The 13,976-nt window shown below is 39.2% G+C and overlaps 3 protein-coding genes and 1 long non-coding RNA gene across 5 annotated transcripts in view; 2 read left to right on the top strand and 2 right to left on the bottom strand.

Annotated features, from left to right (window-relative positions):
* LOC107705959 (60S ribosomal protein L37) overlaps nt 1–1,703 on the top strand; it is a 4,115-nt gene extending 2,412 nt beyond the window's left edge. The window contains exons 3-4 of the mRNA XM_016509492.1: nt 974–1,058; nt 1,603–1,703. Of these exons, the coding sequence (XP_016364978.1) occupies nt 974–1,058; nt 1,603–1,672 (155 nt within the window). The 3' untranslated portion in view covers nt 1,673–1,703. The remainder of the gene's footprint in view (nt 1–973; nt 1,059–1,602) is intronic.
* A 226-nt stretch (nt 1,704–1,929) lies between these two features.
* Nucleotides 1,930–2,407, top strand: LOC107705971 (uncharacterized). Its single transcript, XR_001636115.1, has 2 exons — nt 1,930–2,187; nt 2,225–2,407. It is a non-coding gene; the product is annotated as an uncharacterized LOC107705971 (long non-coding RNA).
* Nucleotides 2,029–5,068, bottom strand: LOC107705970 (uncharacterized). Of its 2 annotated transcripts, XM_016509508.1 has the most exons (4): nt 4,879–5,068; nt 4,139–4,660; nt 2,789–2,975; nt 2,029–2,654 (listed from the first exon to the last, which is right to left on the bottom strand). In XM_016509508.1, exons 2-4 carry the CDS (start codon nt 4,517–4,519, stop codon nt 2,488–2,490), a joined length of 735 nt encoding a protein of 244 aa, XP_016364994.1. In that variant the 5' UTR covers nt 4,520–4,660; nt 4,879–5,068; the 3' UTR covers nt 2,029–2,487. The 2 variants fall into 2 exon arrangements, with proteins under 2 accessions (XP_016364994.1, XP_016364993.1); XM_016509507.1 differs by lacking the exon at nt 4,879–5,068 and having other exon boundaries at nt 4,139–4,800.
* A 2,608-nt stretch (nt 5,069–7,676) lies between these two features.
* LOC107705969 (dnaJ homolog subfamily B member 5-like) lies at nt 7,677–12,069 on the bottom strand. Its single transcript, XM_016509506.1, has 4 exons — nt 11,756–12,069; nt 10,588–10,834; nt 9,812–10,320; nt 7,677–8,207 (listed from the first exon to the last, which is right to left on the bottom strand). Exons 1-4 carry the CDS (start codon nt 11,846–11,848, stop codon nt 7,974–7,976), a joined length of 1,083 nt encoding a protein of 360 aa, XP_016364992.1. The 5' UTR covers nt 11,849–12,069; the 3' UTR covers nt 7,677–7,973.
* Between the last annotated feature and the right edge of the window lie 1,907 nt (nt 12,070–13,976).

Consider the following 13,976-nt stretch of genomic DNA (forward strand, 5'->3'; position numbering starts at 1 on the left):
CGTCAGGAGTGTGTGTGATACTGGTGAGTTCTCCTAGACTCAGCGCTGCACTTTTATTTTGATTAGATAATCATCAAGTGTTCAAGAACAGAAGAAGTTAAAGTGTGAGAGTATACATACAATATCCATATGTATATAATTTTAATGCTATGGCCTTTGTGTATATATTTAAAGATGTGCATCTTTAAGCATGACTGTTGAAATGAAATGGTAACACTTTAAAATAAGAGTCCATTTGTAACATTAAGATTAATGAAAGCTGTCTAATGAAAGTATTGTTCCTTGTTAGAGTGTGTTAATTTCAACATTTTTATTATTATTATTATTACTACTACTACTACTAGTATGGTTCAGTACTGTTTTTTTAATAAAGCATTATTTTAGTTTTTGTTCAGTATCCATTTTAAAAACTATCGGTTAATTAATCGGTATCGACCAGTGTGGTCCAACCTAGCTATCGGTATCGGCAAAATCCACTATCGGTCGACCTCTACATAATAGTGCTTTCTCCAGTGAAAAAGTGTCTCGTCTGAATCAGGGGAGAAATCTGCACAGATCAAGCACCTCTTATAAGCGGAAGCAATCCAGAACCGCTCTAAACAGATATGCCAGTGAATTTTGATGTGAGAGGATGACCGGGAATGGACTTTTTCACTCGAGGAAGTGTTACTATGGATTATGGACTCTGACCAGTTATGATGGTTTAAAATAAAAACGCCGTTTTTGTTTTTTGGGTGAGCTATTCTTTTAAACTTGCACACAATTTATTAAAAAATGAGAGCGAACTGCAAAAATGCATGTGTTCTGTCTGGCATATCAAAGCTTACCAGTGATGTCCAAAAATAAATGTCTGAACAAATGACTGTCCAGTGATAACAGGTTTGAACTGAGGTAAGCCTGAGATGTTTATGGGTGGCTAGAGGAATGCATTTTATTTTCATGCGTTTTAAAATATACTTGTTTTTGTTTGCAGACAACTGGAGCGTTAAGGCCAAGAGACGCAGCACCACAGGAACCGGCCGCATGAGACACATGAAGGTTGTTTTCCGCAGGTTCAGGTGAGGAAACGGGCATGCAGTGGTCTGCTCAGACTTTCATGCTTTTAATCTTTCAGTTTAGTGTTTTCTTGAGGCATTTTCGAACTTATGAGAGATTATTATTTATTTTATTTTTTTTCCCTTTTTTGTTATCGGACATTGACACAGTGTATTGTCGTTGATGGAGATCTTCCTGTTCATCCTGTGATTTGATACTTGCCTAAAACCTGAGATGCTGTAGTCAGGTTAAATTAGCATCTATACAGTGGCTTACCAATGATGTTCAAAAATAAATGTCTGAACAAATGACTGTCCAGTGATAACAATTTTATACTGAGGTAAGCCTGACCCATACGCTCAGATAGGTACCTGTTAGGATCTGTTTTCTGTTCAGTTTTTATTCTTCAGACCAGTTGGGTTTTTTGAAACTACTGTTGGAAGGGACTTGATCGATAGATTTGAGACCCTTGCAGTCATGCTATGAGCCTGTGAATTATCTCTAGGGCTATTATTTGTGATGTTATGTTGACTCAAGTATGTTTTTTTTTTTTGGTGTGTATTTCAGAAATGGATTCCGTGAGGGAACCGTGCCCAAGCCCCGTCGGGCAGCAGTGGCTGCGTCCAGCTCCTCATAAACTCTTTCCAATAAAAAAGTGGTGTTTGAAATGTCTGTCTGAATGCATCCTTTTGTTTCACTAACACACTCAGTACTTCTCAAACCATTTGAAAACAAGTTACCTTTTAATATCAATACAAACCAAAGGCTGTTATGAAGAGAACTGATTTATGTGAAGATTAATATAAAATTAGTTTTTACTATTTTTTTTTTTTCAGCTTGCATGGTTTTATGAAGGTTTTGATCACCAGATTTGAGACTTTAATATTAGTATAAATTCCAATGAATATAGGAAAACTGATCTTGCTAGGAAACGCTATTGTTTATTAAGGTTATATATTTGCATTAGACGTCCACAGCAATAAAATGACACCCTGTTTTTAAAAACTTTATTCAATTCAGGCGCAATCGAAATGCGAAATTGTTTACAAATACAAGAATGTGTAGGGTGTCAAAATTGTGAAGGACTCAAAACAGCCTCTTCTGAAGACCTCAGTAACTCCATGCTGAGAAACACGTGCAAACATACAAAAAGTGACAAATCGAAAGTGTCGAACAAAGTGATATAAAGTGAGAGCAACAGTAGAGTGATTCTATAAACACATTTTTCTAAACCGAACAAACCTGTTTGGAGTTGCTGCGGAAGTAAGCTGTGATCATGAACTTTTTTTTTTTTGTGTGTGATTTGACAAGATGTGATGTGTTGCAGTTAAAACAGCAAGTGAACATTTTTTGAGTGCACTGAACCCAGACAGAAATCTAGACTCAGCTCAACTGAAGTTCTAGAATAAGAATGGCTGAATTGAGTCTTGTTCTGAAGTTCTTGTTCAGGCTCTAGACCCAGTACTGTTTGGTAGTGATGGGGGGTGCGTGAGGTCTGTGCTTCGGGACGTGGTTCTGAGTGACGTAACTTGGGTCGTAGTAATCCCATTCTAGAGCGGACGCCCAGGCAGAACCCGGGAAACCATCACTGTCCATAGAAAGGATACGCAGAGATACACCTAAATGAACAGTTAGGAGAATTCAAAGAATGGACAGACTCCAAATCCAAAGTTTTCTATTTGTAGTGTATATGTAGTTTAGGCTTGAGCTTTTGAAGTCTCCTCAGTTCAGTGAATGAGATCACAAAACTAACCTGCACTGGCTCCAAAGTCAGTGTCCAGTCCAGAACCCCCAGCCGAGGGGCTTGACGATACCACATAGCAGGAGTTCTCCGGCGGGATGATGCTGGCGGACTCACATTCCACATGGATCTTATCCAGAGGAGCGCTCTCCAGCTCCATGGTGCTGCTTCTACGCATGTAAGTCACCGGCTTTGAGAACTGTAACCAGTGCAGTTAAACGGTTAAATTACTCATGGGCAAGTTTTACCTCGCATTTCAGTTGGACCCAAAACTACAGAAAGTAATCGTTTTCCATGTCAGCCACCAGACTAAAGCTAATAAACTGGGCTGCGTTTCCCAAAAAGCTTTGTGAGAAGTTGATCGTGGAGACCACTGCCAGTGCTGGGTAGTAACTGATTACATATAATCTGGATAATGTAATCAGATTCCAAAATTGACATTTTAAAATACTCGTAATCAGACTACAGTAACTTTTTTTTATTGATTACATATACACACACACAAGTCTTCATCTTTGGAAGTCTTTGTCTTTCAAACACATTAAAATGCGTCAAGAACCCCAGTTTAAGAAACCTCGACAATGTTTAATGCACTTAATGTTGTTAATAACAACGAATGGAATATATTTTTGAAATATTCTTTGCATATTTGTATCAATATGGTACAATATTATCCTATTTAAATCAATGTGATAAACGAGCTAGGTCACACGTAATCTAAAAGTAATTAATAAGTAGTCCATTTACATAAAATGTGTAATGTAATGGATTACGTTACTAACCACAATTATTGTCATGTCATTTGGAATCAGTAATTTGTAAGTGGTTTTCCCAAGCACTGACCATTGCCACCAATGTTTTACTCTATAAACACTGCATGTAGTAAATTTCCCATAATATATAAATCAAAATCTATGGTGTTTTGGATCTGTTACTATGGTAATACCATGCTTTGTGGACATTACAGTGCTATGAAAATACTCCAATATTTGCTTTTTGGACATACAGTGACATATAAATACCCACTATATGAGAATATCAATCAAATTATCATAGTTTTATATTACCATTTCAAAGAACTATGGTATTAAAACAAAAATGCACTTTTTAATATGGTCCGGCAATGCTTTATGTACGTTATAAATACCTTCCTATATGAAAATGGCAAATTACTAAAAGTTTTATATTACCATTTCTACGAGCCATGGTATTAAAATATGATAGCCTACCATTAGGCCTATAAGTATAACCACCAAAAACCGTAACATCTTCCATTAATATTCAAATTCGTAAAAGAGATTTTCGATTATTTAATATTTCATTAAATCTTGTGTTTTGGTGATTTAGTGTTTTTGACCCTACCCCATTTGGAGTCACATGCAGTGCTGGTGAGTTCGGGGGCACCGTGTTGACCCGCTCCGTGTCCGAATCACTGGACTGCAGCAGAACCGGGGCGCTCGTCCTCCAGTTTGGCACGCGCAGTGACTCGGACCCGGCGTAAGTGGCCCCATCCGGGCGTAGAAACCTGGCGCGCTGCCCGGTGGCCCTTCTCTCCGCTGAGGAGGTCAGGGACGAGGTGATGGGAGGCGCCAGCATCGGCTCCGAGACCGAGACGTAGCTGGTCTTTCTGTTTGGAGCGAACAGAGGCTCATCAGAGAAGCGGGTGATTCTCTGGCGGGTGGAAAACGACGAGTGCATGAGCGAGATTTCCGAACCGGAGCGGTCTCTCTTCCTCAGGGTCATGCGGAACAGCTTGTATCCCACAACCAGGCAGTTGAGCAGCAGGAGCAGAAGGACGCAGGGAATGAGCACCAGGATCAGCAGGGCCAAACTGGACACCGGGAGGCCCTCATGTAAGTTTGATGAGGGCACAGCCGATCCCAGCTGCGACATTTCATCACAAATCAGGATAAAACAATATGATTTTGATGCTTACTTAATTGTACCTCTGATTGTTGTTTTTATGTAAAATAATATCAATAAAATGACTAAAACTGACAGCCGACAGCAGGTGCGCCCCATTGACATCAATTAATTCCGCCTTGAGTGCGTCAAGAGCTTTGGCTTTTCACCGACAGTTTACAACAACTTTGCAATCTTACCTCATAGATGAGAACGTCTTTGGTGTGTTAAGACGTCTATTTTGTTCGCGAGCCCTCAAAATAACACGGTAATGACGTTAAATATGTAAAAGCACTTATGCGGGAAGTCGTGCGCACGTTTTTGAAGAGTTTCAGCTGAGGTGAAATCAAGCGCTCGAGGTTCCGATATCTGACTGGAAACAAAGCAAAATCACCAGGAAAGTTCAGAGAATGCTAAGGAAATAATTAATTGGTGACACTTTAAAATAGCCTAATAAAATGTTATATTGCCTACCAGCGTGTCTTGGTATTTACATGTTTTTGCTTACAACTTTTTGTTTCCAAATTATTGTAGCCTAAGTGAAAAGGTACAGTAATTCATTGCCTGGATGTTAACCATTTTTTCTGAGGGAAACGTTTGTTGATAGTTGAAATAGAAGCTGAAATAAAGCTGAAATAAAATATTAAAATTAGGTGAAAAACGTCAACTAAAAAAAACTTCAAAGAAATTTAGTTACCTCAACTAACTAGCCTAAATGAAATAAAGCTAAGTCGAAATATAAAAAATAATAATAGGCTAATAATAAAATTGTCAAAAGCTACTTAACTAAAATGAAAAAAATTTATTCAAAATATGACTAAGCAATATATTAGTATAGGTCTATAAATAACACCAAAATAACACTGATATCTCAATATTCTTTAATTATAGTACATTTTTATAGGCGATTCCACTGAAGAGTTCTCACCATGCAATTAATTAATATGGCCGAGAGAGGGCAGTGTAGACTAGTTTAAGATGGTAGTCTTATTTGCCTTTTTCGTTTGTTGTTGTGCCATCACAAGCCCTGTACATGTTATTACTTTGAAGCCATCAAAGACATATTTAAAATGCTAACCTAACCTTGATTCCCGTAGGCACTTTAGATGGTCCCTTAAGTACTTATAATTTCGTCCATTCATTTTGTGGGCGGCTTTGAAGTTTAGAAATGAGTAGCAGTTTAGAAATGAGTAAAGCTTCCACAGGGAACATACCACTTATGCTGGAAGCACAAATACACAGTCGCTGTACATGTTGTGAAATGTCATGAGTTGCCTCTTTTGAAGTTAGAAAAAGGAAAAATTTAAAATTTTCTACATAGTATGTAGCTAATAAAAAAACAACAACTGCATATTGGTGGATTTCCCAAGTTACACTTCAGATATAGAATTGGCTTTTTTTAGTTTTTCTAAGAAATAACTAGGTTCACACTCTGCTAAAAACAGCCATTCAGACCCTGAGTAAGTGTGAGTGTCATTTTAAACTGAGTATGATTCACGGGCCACGAAACGCGGCTATGACTGACACGAGACAATGTTCTTCTCACTCAGACAGTTCATATATTTGCACATTTCCTGTGAATACCAGTCTGTTGAGCTTGAGAGAATCATTGCCAAATATGTCCTATCAAATATACAGTACTCTTAGAAAAATATGCAAATATTGTACCATTAGGGGTAAAACTGCTTGAGGCAGTACCCTCAAATAGCTTGTCATCTTTATACCTTATTTACCCAAAAAGGTTCACAGGTTCACAAAAAGGATACGTATTACTACTTTAAAGGACTAATACAGACCTTTTAGGAGTATATTGTAACCCTAAAGGTACAACTTTGCACATTTTCTGACTGTATTTCAACTGTGGAGGACCTTCCTTGGAAAAAGATCACTTGCACACAAATGGGAATAACTATTTGAGAAGAAAATTATATGAATCATGCCTTTTCTTTTCTTTTCTTCGCTTCACAAGCCTATTAACTGATGGACTGGAGTGCTGTGGATTACTTGTGGATTATTGTGATGTTTTTATCAGCTGTTTGGACTCTCGTTCTGACGGCACCCATTCACTGCAGAGCATCCATTGCTGAGACAGTGATGTAATTCTACATTTCTCCAAATCTGTTCTGATGAAGAAAAAAACTCATCTACATCTTGGATGGCCTGAGAGTGAGTTTATTTTCAGCAAATTTTAATTTTTGGGTGAATTATTCCTTTAAATTCGAAATAATTTGCTTTAATATGGACTTTGTTCTCCCTTTGCTGCTTTGCAGACTTCTGGGACTGCAGGGATTTGCTCTCGTTCAGACATAAACATCACTGAGATCAGGTACTTATGTTTTTGTGATGGAGTCTGGTTTATTGTTTCAGTGTATCCCAAAAGTTTGGCCTATGCACATTTCTTTGTAGACCACACTTTGTGCACTGGGGCATTTCCAACAGATTTGATCTTTTTATGTATATGAACAACTCTTGGATGTGTTCTTGATTAGTTTTTCCTATGGAGCACTTTGTGCTATACAAGTAAAGTTACTATTTTCATCTTCAGAAAGCAATAGGGAATATACAGCAGGCTTTGAAACTATTAAAAGCATGCTGATTAAATATTTAAAAGCTAAAACTTTATGGCAGCTACTGAGTTTTAATCAACCGCACCATGGCCTCATATAGCTTTTGTGTTTATTAGTATTCAAATCCACAGTGCAAAAATTCCACCATTTCTGGTGTGGAATATGAACATCTCAAATTATGAATACATAAAGATCAACTTTATTAAACTTTTATCTCTTTGAACGGTATTTTTGAGGCAAGACACCAAAGGTGATTAGGGTAAAAATGTTAACTAATTGAGACCATCATACTTCCGCAGTTGATTAATCACAGTACATTAAATTTTGTATTGCAAGTTGTCTGAAATGTTATGTTTGAATATGCAAATGAGGGCATATTTAAGTGCTTAAGTGCTCAACACATTAAAGACCGCAACACCAAATTCCAGTTATTTCATTAACAAAACTTTATTTCTGCTTACAAAACATGCGTTCATCATACATGCCAGGTCATATCTGAAATTCACATTTTCTCGATATAATTTTTACAAATAATTCATTGGAACATGACACAGGGATCTCTCATAGAGACTAAATCACTGACAGTTCTGTACGTGAGTACAAGGTCGTCATGGTTAAAGAAGTATGCTAACACTTCAGAGTAGCACCATCAACGCAGAGTGTGTGTGCCTCACAGAGACAAACAGCTGACGTTAAATCCGTCACCAAAATGAGCATGTTTTCTTTAGTTAACACTGTCCCAAGCTGTGTTTGATGATTTCTTTGCTGCTCGGGGGAATGCGATCAGGGAAAACGACTTGAAATTCGACCAGCAGGTCTCCACGCTGGGCGGGGTTCTTCACACGGGGAAGCCCCTCCCCTATTAGCCTTCTCATTGAGCCGGGCTTGATGACATCATTGCATGGGAGGGGCTTCATCTGTCCGTCAAGCGTAGGGATGTTAACCGTACACCCACATAGAGCCTGGAGAAAAACACAAAGAAGGAAAACCGTTAAACTTTGTGTCACAAGATCATCTTTGATGAAGTTTGAACTTTGAAAGGTCTGTATCGATCCTCAGTAGCTCTCTTTGTCTTGAGATACAATCTGTTATATCACAAGCTGCAGTGTTTTGGCAGCATAAGAGCTATAATGCCCCTCCGGCATATGTTATGAGGTCTAATCCACTTGTCTATATATGATGCTTTTATATAATGCGAGTATGAACGCGGGCGGAATATAGGCCAGACAGATTGAACATTACAGTTACGCAACAGCAGAAAAGAGCCGCTAATCGCCCTCATTTCTCAATGATGCTCCAGTCTGTGGGGGACGGGAGGGTATGCGTGGGAAGAGAAAGATGAAGTGGATGTGGAAAATGAGAGAGGGAGAGAGCGAACGGGGGCGAGAAGTTTGGTATGGAAAGTAAAAATGGAAATGAGCTGGAAAGAATGAAAGAATAAAGGTTTGTTTTTAATAGTCGATGCCAAATCTGATGTTTAGAGAGCAGGATGGTCAATTTAATGATCACTTATTCGGCCAATAATCTCAAAATGGCAAAACATTATTTGGCCAATAATTGGCTGATTAACAACTGTTTCAAAAGCATCAACAGACTTTTCAATGATAATAAGCTATTTTTTTGATATTTTGGAATAAATATTGTATAAAATATTTTTTAATTCTAGTTTGCTGTCTTATGAATTTTTCTGCAATATATTGGCCAATCAGGCACACTTATCAGTACCGATAATCTTAAAATGACCAAATATGGACTGAATATTTCCTGATATTTCAGCCAGGCCAATTAATCAACCAATAATTAGCAAGTTTAAGTTTATCAGCCAAGCAGGTGCAGTAATTAGTGCCAATAATTTCAAAATGGCAAAATAGGCCAACTAATTGCCTAATAATTGGCCATTTTAAGATTATCGGCATCAAATGATTGATTTCTGTTTGGCTAGTTAACAGAAGTTCCAAAATCTGTCAGCAGATTATTAACAATTTCTGTTCTTTTATTGTACAAAGTGTTAATTTCATTGTAATTTTATGAATATATCAGCATTATTTGGGCAATCAGGTATAGTTACCAGTGCCGATAATCTTAAAATGGCCAAATATGGACTGAATATTTACTGATATTTCAGCCAGGCCAATTATTTGACCAATAATCAGTGTCAGTTCCAAAATCTGTCCAAAATAATTTACCATTTCTGTTTTTTTGAGTAAATATTTTGTAAAATAAGTGCTAATTTGATTCTAATTGACACCATTATATTTGTCACCCTGCTCTGTAGATATTATGGGTCTATTCATAGTTTTCTTAGAAAACAGATACATGAGGGCGTATAGGCAAAATAGGATCCACTGCTAGAGAGGAGCGAATGACAGATTGTGTGTGAGACGATGCTGAGAGCTGAGGAGGTGGTGTGCGAGATGGGAGGGAGAGTGTGTGCTCTGAGGCTGCGGGGGAGAGATGCTAAATTTAGATGCAGCTCTCTGCAGAGGCTTATTGAGTATCGGCGACTGCGAGGGAACATTTCGTACCGCCATGCACACATACACACGTACACATGTACACATCTCACCTCTCGCAGCGTGATGGTGGTGGTGTACACAATATGCGAGCCGTCTCGTCTGAAATGGGTGTGCTTCTTTTCCTTAATAACAAAGGCCAGGTCGTTTGGGGCGTGGCCGAGCATCTGATGGCCCTCCTTGGGGAAGGTGATCCTAGTGCCCTCCTTCCATCCCTTCTTCACCTCCACGTCGAACACGCGCTCTTCCGGTCTCAACGCGTGTTTGTCCGTCTGCCGGAGGCGTGTCACTTTCACACGCTTCGTCACGCCCATCAAAATGTCCTCCAGTGACACGAGGAGCTCGTGAACTTCGGCCACGCCCGATGGCTTGAGCCCACCCTTGTTTCCATGGTTACGGCTGAGGTGGGGCAGGGGGTTCCGCAGGAAGGGGTTAAACAGGTCATCATCGGAGTCGAGGTCGAAGTTGAAGAACATGTGCCAGGAGTGGGCGTCAGCTTTCGAGGAGCTGTGAGAGGGGTCACTTTTGTTTCCAGCTGGAGCCACACCCCCTTTGGTCAAACCTTGAAGATTAAAGAGATTGTATTAGCATGCATGTCTTTGGTTTTGCAAAAGCTAAAAGGGCTCATTTGCTGGTTAATAAAGTATGGATAAATAATTGATCATGTTTGCAGCTATTTGCACCCAGCACTGCAAGTGTGTGAATGAGTTCAAATGGGGTTGTAGGAACCCACTGAACTCAGTGTTCATTTGAAATGAGTGTGTTTGTAGGTGCATGCAATGCAAGTGCATGCATATTAAATATGTTTGTGCTTGCACTTTATTCTCACCTTGTTGATCATAGATGCTGCGTTTCTCTGGGTCTGTCAGAACATCGTAGGCTTGTGCAATCTGTTTAAATTTGTCCTCGGCGTCTGCGTCTGGGTTCTTGTCTGGGTGGTAACGGAGCGCCAGACGCTTGTACGCCCGTCTGATCTCCTCCTCATTAGAGTCACTTGACACGCCGAGCACAGAGTAGTAATCCACACACTCTGGTGAGGACGGGGGACTAGACACCTCGGGTTCTTCACGCACTTCCTACACACATACACACACACAGATGGCAAGAGTTTAGAGTACAATCATTTCTAGTTCTCCTTGGTTCACCTACACAGGGTGATCCCAAATAAAAAGAATGTTCTTGGTTCAGGCAGAGATGCAAGTACCATAGTCATGAAGGGAGTTGCCATAATATTCAGAGTAGATTAATTTGTCAGTGACCAATTCTTATAAAATAATGGCATAAACATTGAATCCAAAATAATGTAATATAAAATTATAAAGTACAAGTAATAAAATAAGTCATGACATTATTATTTATAAATTATTACTTATATAATTTATACAAGTATATTGTATTTTCACTCAAAGTGAATCACTCAAAAAAATTCTCTACTCTATAAAAGTTTGTGAATGGGGTATATATGCACAGATTTTTTATATGCCTCCAAATTCTCTTCGTCTTCGGATGTATATTATATTATTATATACATCTATATTCCTCATTATATAACAAACTTTGAGTGTTTATTATAGAGTGGAGAATACAGAGGTATATAAATATAAAATATAAATCTAAAATCACATCCTCTATATTCTCCAATATATAAATCTATATATGCATTTTATATAGTGGGGAATATAGAGGTGTATATATACACCTCTATATTCTCAATTATATAATATACTCTAAGTCTTAGGGTATATATTATATAGAGGAAAATACAAAGGGAAATATATAACAATTTACAAATATATATGTACCTCTATAGGCTATTGTCCACTATGTAAAATGCATATATAGATTTATACACTGAACATATAAGAATTTAATATATACCTCTATATTGTCCAATATATAATAAACACTCAAAGTCTGTGAGTTTATATTATATAGTGGATAAAATTCGTGCATCTAGATTTTAGCATGTGATTTAAATGATATGTGCAGCATCTCACCTCTGAGGCCAATCCCTCCTCTCCGTGGATCACTCGCACTTTGCACTTGACATTCTTGTGTTTGACGCCGAACTGAGTCCAGATGAGAACCATGATGCTGCTGCTGCTGCCGGTGAGTGTGAGCCGAGCGCGTGAGCTGCTTGAGTTGCTTGAGCTGCTGTCTGCTGCATCTCCCGCCGCTCTGCTCGAGCTTTTATACCCGTGTTCTACACACTGCGCCCACGCTGCATGACCGAGCTTCCCCGAGCACGCCCATTCTCCAAGCACACGAGAGGGAATACCGCGTGCCCACCAATCCACGCTCGATGCCGCTGCGGACCGAGATGAGCATCACGCGGATGTGGCAGCCCACCTCTCCATGTGGAGGTGCGTTTCCGGAATTCACAATGAGTCTTATCCCTCCCTCCCTCATCCTTCCATCCTAAATTGGTCTCCTGTTACAGACTGTTCTTTTGCTTTGTCGGCCAGATTTTTGGATTGGAAGTTGTGAATGACAATAGATTTTCGCAAAGAATGGTGGTACATGAACACAAAAAAGCATGCAAATAAAAAGGCGAGATTGACAGCAGATGAACACGGAAAATATGCATATATATATATATATATATTTTTTTTTTTTCAATAAGTATAGCAGAAGACAAGGGTGTCAAAAGCACTTTACACCTGAGTCGTGCATAACTTTAAATTTTTGTATTCTATTTTTAACTTCGAAGCAACCACGAAACTCAGACAATAATCATTGCCATTTGGGGTGAAGAGCTTTCAAAAATAAATAAATAAAATTAAAATCACTGCCTGACGGAGTTGTTCCGTTTATAGCCCAAATTAGCATTTTTTAAATTATATAGGCTACATTGCCTACATATAAATGGATTATAAATTAAAAAGTTACAAATTGTCAATGGTGACTACTGCCCTTCATTTTATACATCTTTTATATTGTCCGCTGGTTGAAAACCTTGGGCATCTGTGGGAAGATCTATGCTTGAATGTCAGTTTGATTATAAAATGTCAAATCATGTCTGATGCTTTGAGCAAGCAATAAAGTCTTATTAGAATTTTGCTACACACGCACACACTTCAGTGTCCCTTTGTGTCAAAGTGCAATTGAAACAGATGAAACAGTACATCCAGTACCGCTTCACCCACACATATGCAATTACAGGCAGTTAACATGTGATTGTCAAGTCTGGTGGCTTGTGTACCAGTAGTTCTTTACGCTCGTCACGGTGACAGTTCAATGTTCCCATCTCCACGGGAATAAAACGTCTTTGCGCATTCACAGACTGTCCTCGGCGTTAACTGACCGCTAATGCATTAAAGCGGAGCCTTGGGAAATGTCGCATTACGCAACGTACGTGCAGGTGAATTGCCGCGCATTTCTCAGTACATAAATGGCCATATTTCCTCAGACGTTGCGCGTTCAGCCAATCACAGACGAAAGATGCTTCAGGATTCCCGCTGGTACCGGAAAACTGGACAAATTTGGTGTAGTTGTCCCTGTCAGAAACGTCAGAGAATCTCTAAGCCAGATTTCGTCTATTTTGGGAAAAAATAGAGAGAGGGAGCTCAGGAAAACCGAGCCGAGTGGCGTGAATGAGACCTCGAAATCTGTCATTATCGACCGGCCGGACATTCCCGTTGTGTCTCGAGAGATGAATGTGAGATCAGGTGTGTGAGTGTCTCGCCGTGAAAGTGTTTGTGAGGGAACATTGTGCTAGCGCAGTGTCGAGGACGTTCTGGGAACATTGTGCTTCTGCGGAGTAAAGCTCAGCAGGGGCTCGTAAGAAGTCGTGATCTCGTGCTTTTAATAATAACTCTCGGCTCGTGACCAGCGGATGCCCAACTGTGCCGCGTAATTTTCGCGCCCTCATTGTGCCGAGGTCTGTTATTGGCGCTCATTTTAAGTGACCGTTATTAGCGTCGACTAAAGGGCTCCTAAATTAGTTCTGTTTAAATTAGAAACCATCTATATTACAAGGTCCGAGCGATTGAGGGATGTCCAGTGAATTAATTGTTTCCTCTATTTTAACTGATGAAGGGTTCTTCAGCCACCTTCAGAATAAAACACATTAGCTTATCAAATGGTGCATTTTAACATTTCCCTAAGAAATTGTGACTGTTTTAGCTTGTTGCTAGGCGGTTGTTGGGGTGGTTGTCTATTGTCTCAAATCAAAAGAGCCCATCCCCAAAGTTTCCATGATTTTTTTGGTCTTGTCTA

The sequence above is a fragment of the Sinocyclocheilus rhinocerous genome, unplaced genomic scaffold (assembly GCF_001515625.1).
Source record: "Sinocyclocheilus rhinocerous isolate Xijiao unplaced genomic scaffold, SAMN03320098_v1.1 scaffold1045, whole genome shotgun sequence".
Taxonomy (NCBI): domain Eukaryota; kingdom Metazoa; phylum Chordata; class Actinopteri; order Cypriniformes; family Cyprinidae; genus Sinocyclocheilus; species Sinocyclocheilus rhinocerous.

What these genes read in the sequence shown, in the direction of transcription:
- LOC107705970 (XM_016509507.1), bottom strand. Translation starts at nt 4,669, where the DNA reads ATGTCGCAGCTGGGATCGGCTGTGCCCTCATCAAACTTACATGAGGGC. An exon ending in TGCATGTGACTCCAAATGGG is followed by an intron (nt 2,976 to 4,138) that starts GTAGGGTCAAAA and finishes CACTGGTTACAG; the next exon opens with TTCTCAAAGCCGGTGACTTA. An exon ending in TGACTTTGGAGCCAGTGCAG is followed by an intron (nt 2,655 to 2,788) that starts GTTAGTTTTGTG and finishes CTGTTCATTTAG; the next exon opens with GTGTATCTCTGCGTATCCTT.
- LOC107705969 (XM_016509506.1), bottom strand. Translation starts at nt 11,848, where the DNA reads ATGGTTCTCATCTGGACTCAGTTCGGCGTCAAACACAAGAATGTCAAG. An exon ending in AGGAGGGATTGGCCTCAGAG is followed by an intron (nt 10,835 to 11,755) that starts GTGAGATGCTGC and finishes GTATGTGTGTAG; the next exon opens with GAAGTGCGTGAAGAACCCGA. An exon ending in CCACCATCACGCTGCGAGAG is followed by an intron (nt 8,208 to 9,811) that starts GTGAGATGTGTA and finishes GTTTTTCTCCAG; the next exon opens with GCTCTATGTGGGTGTACGGT.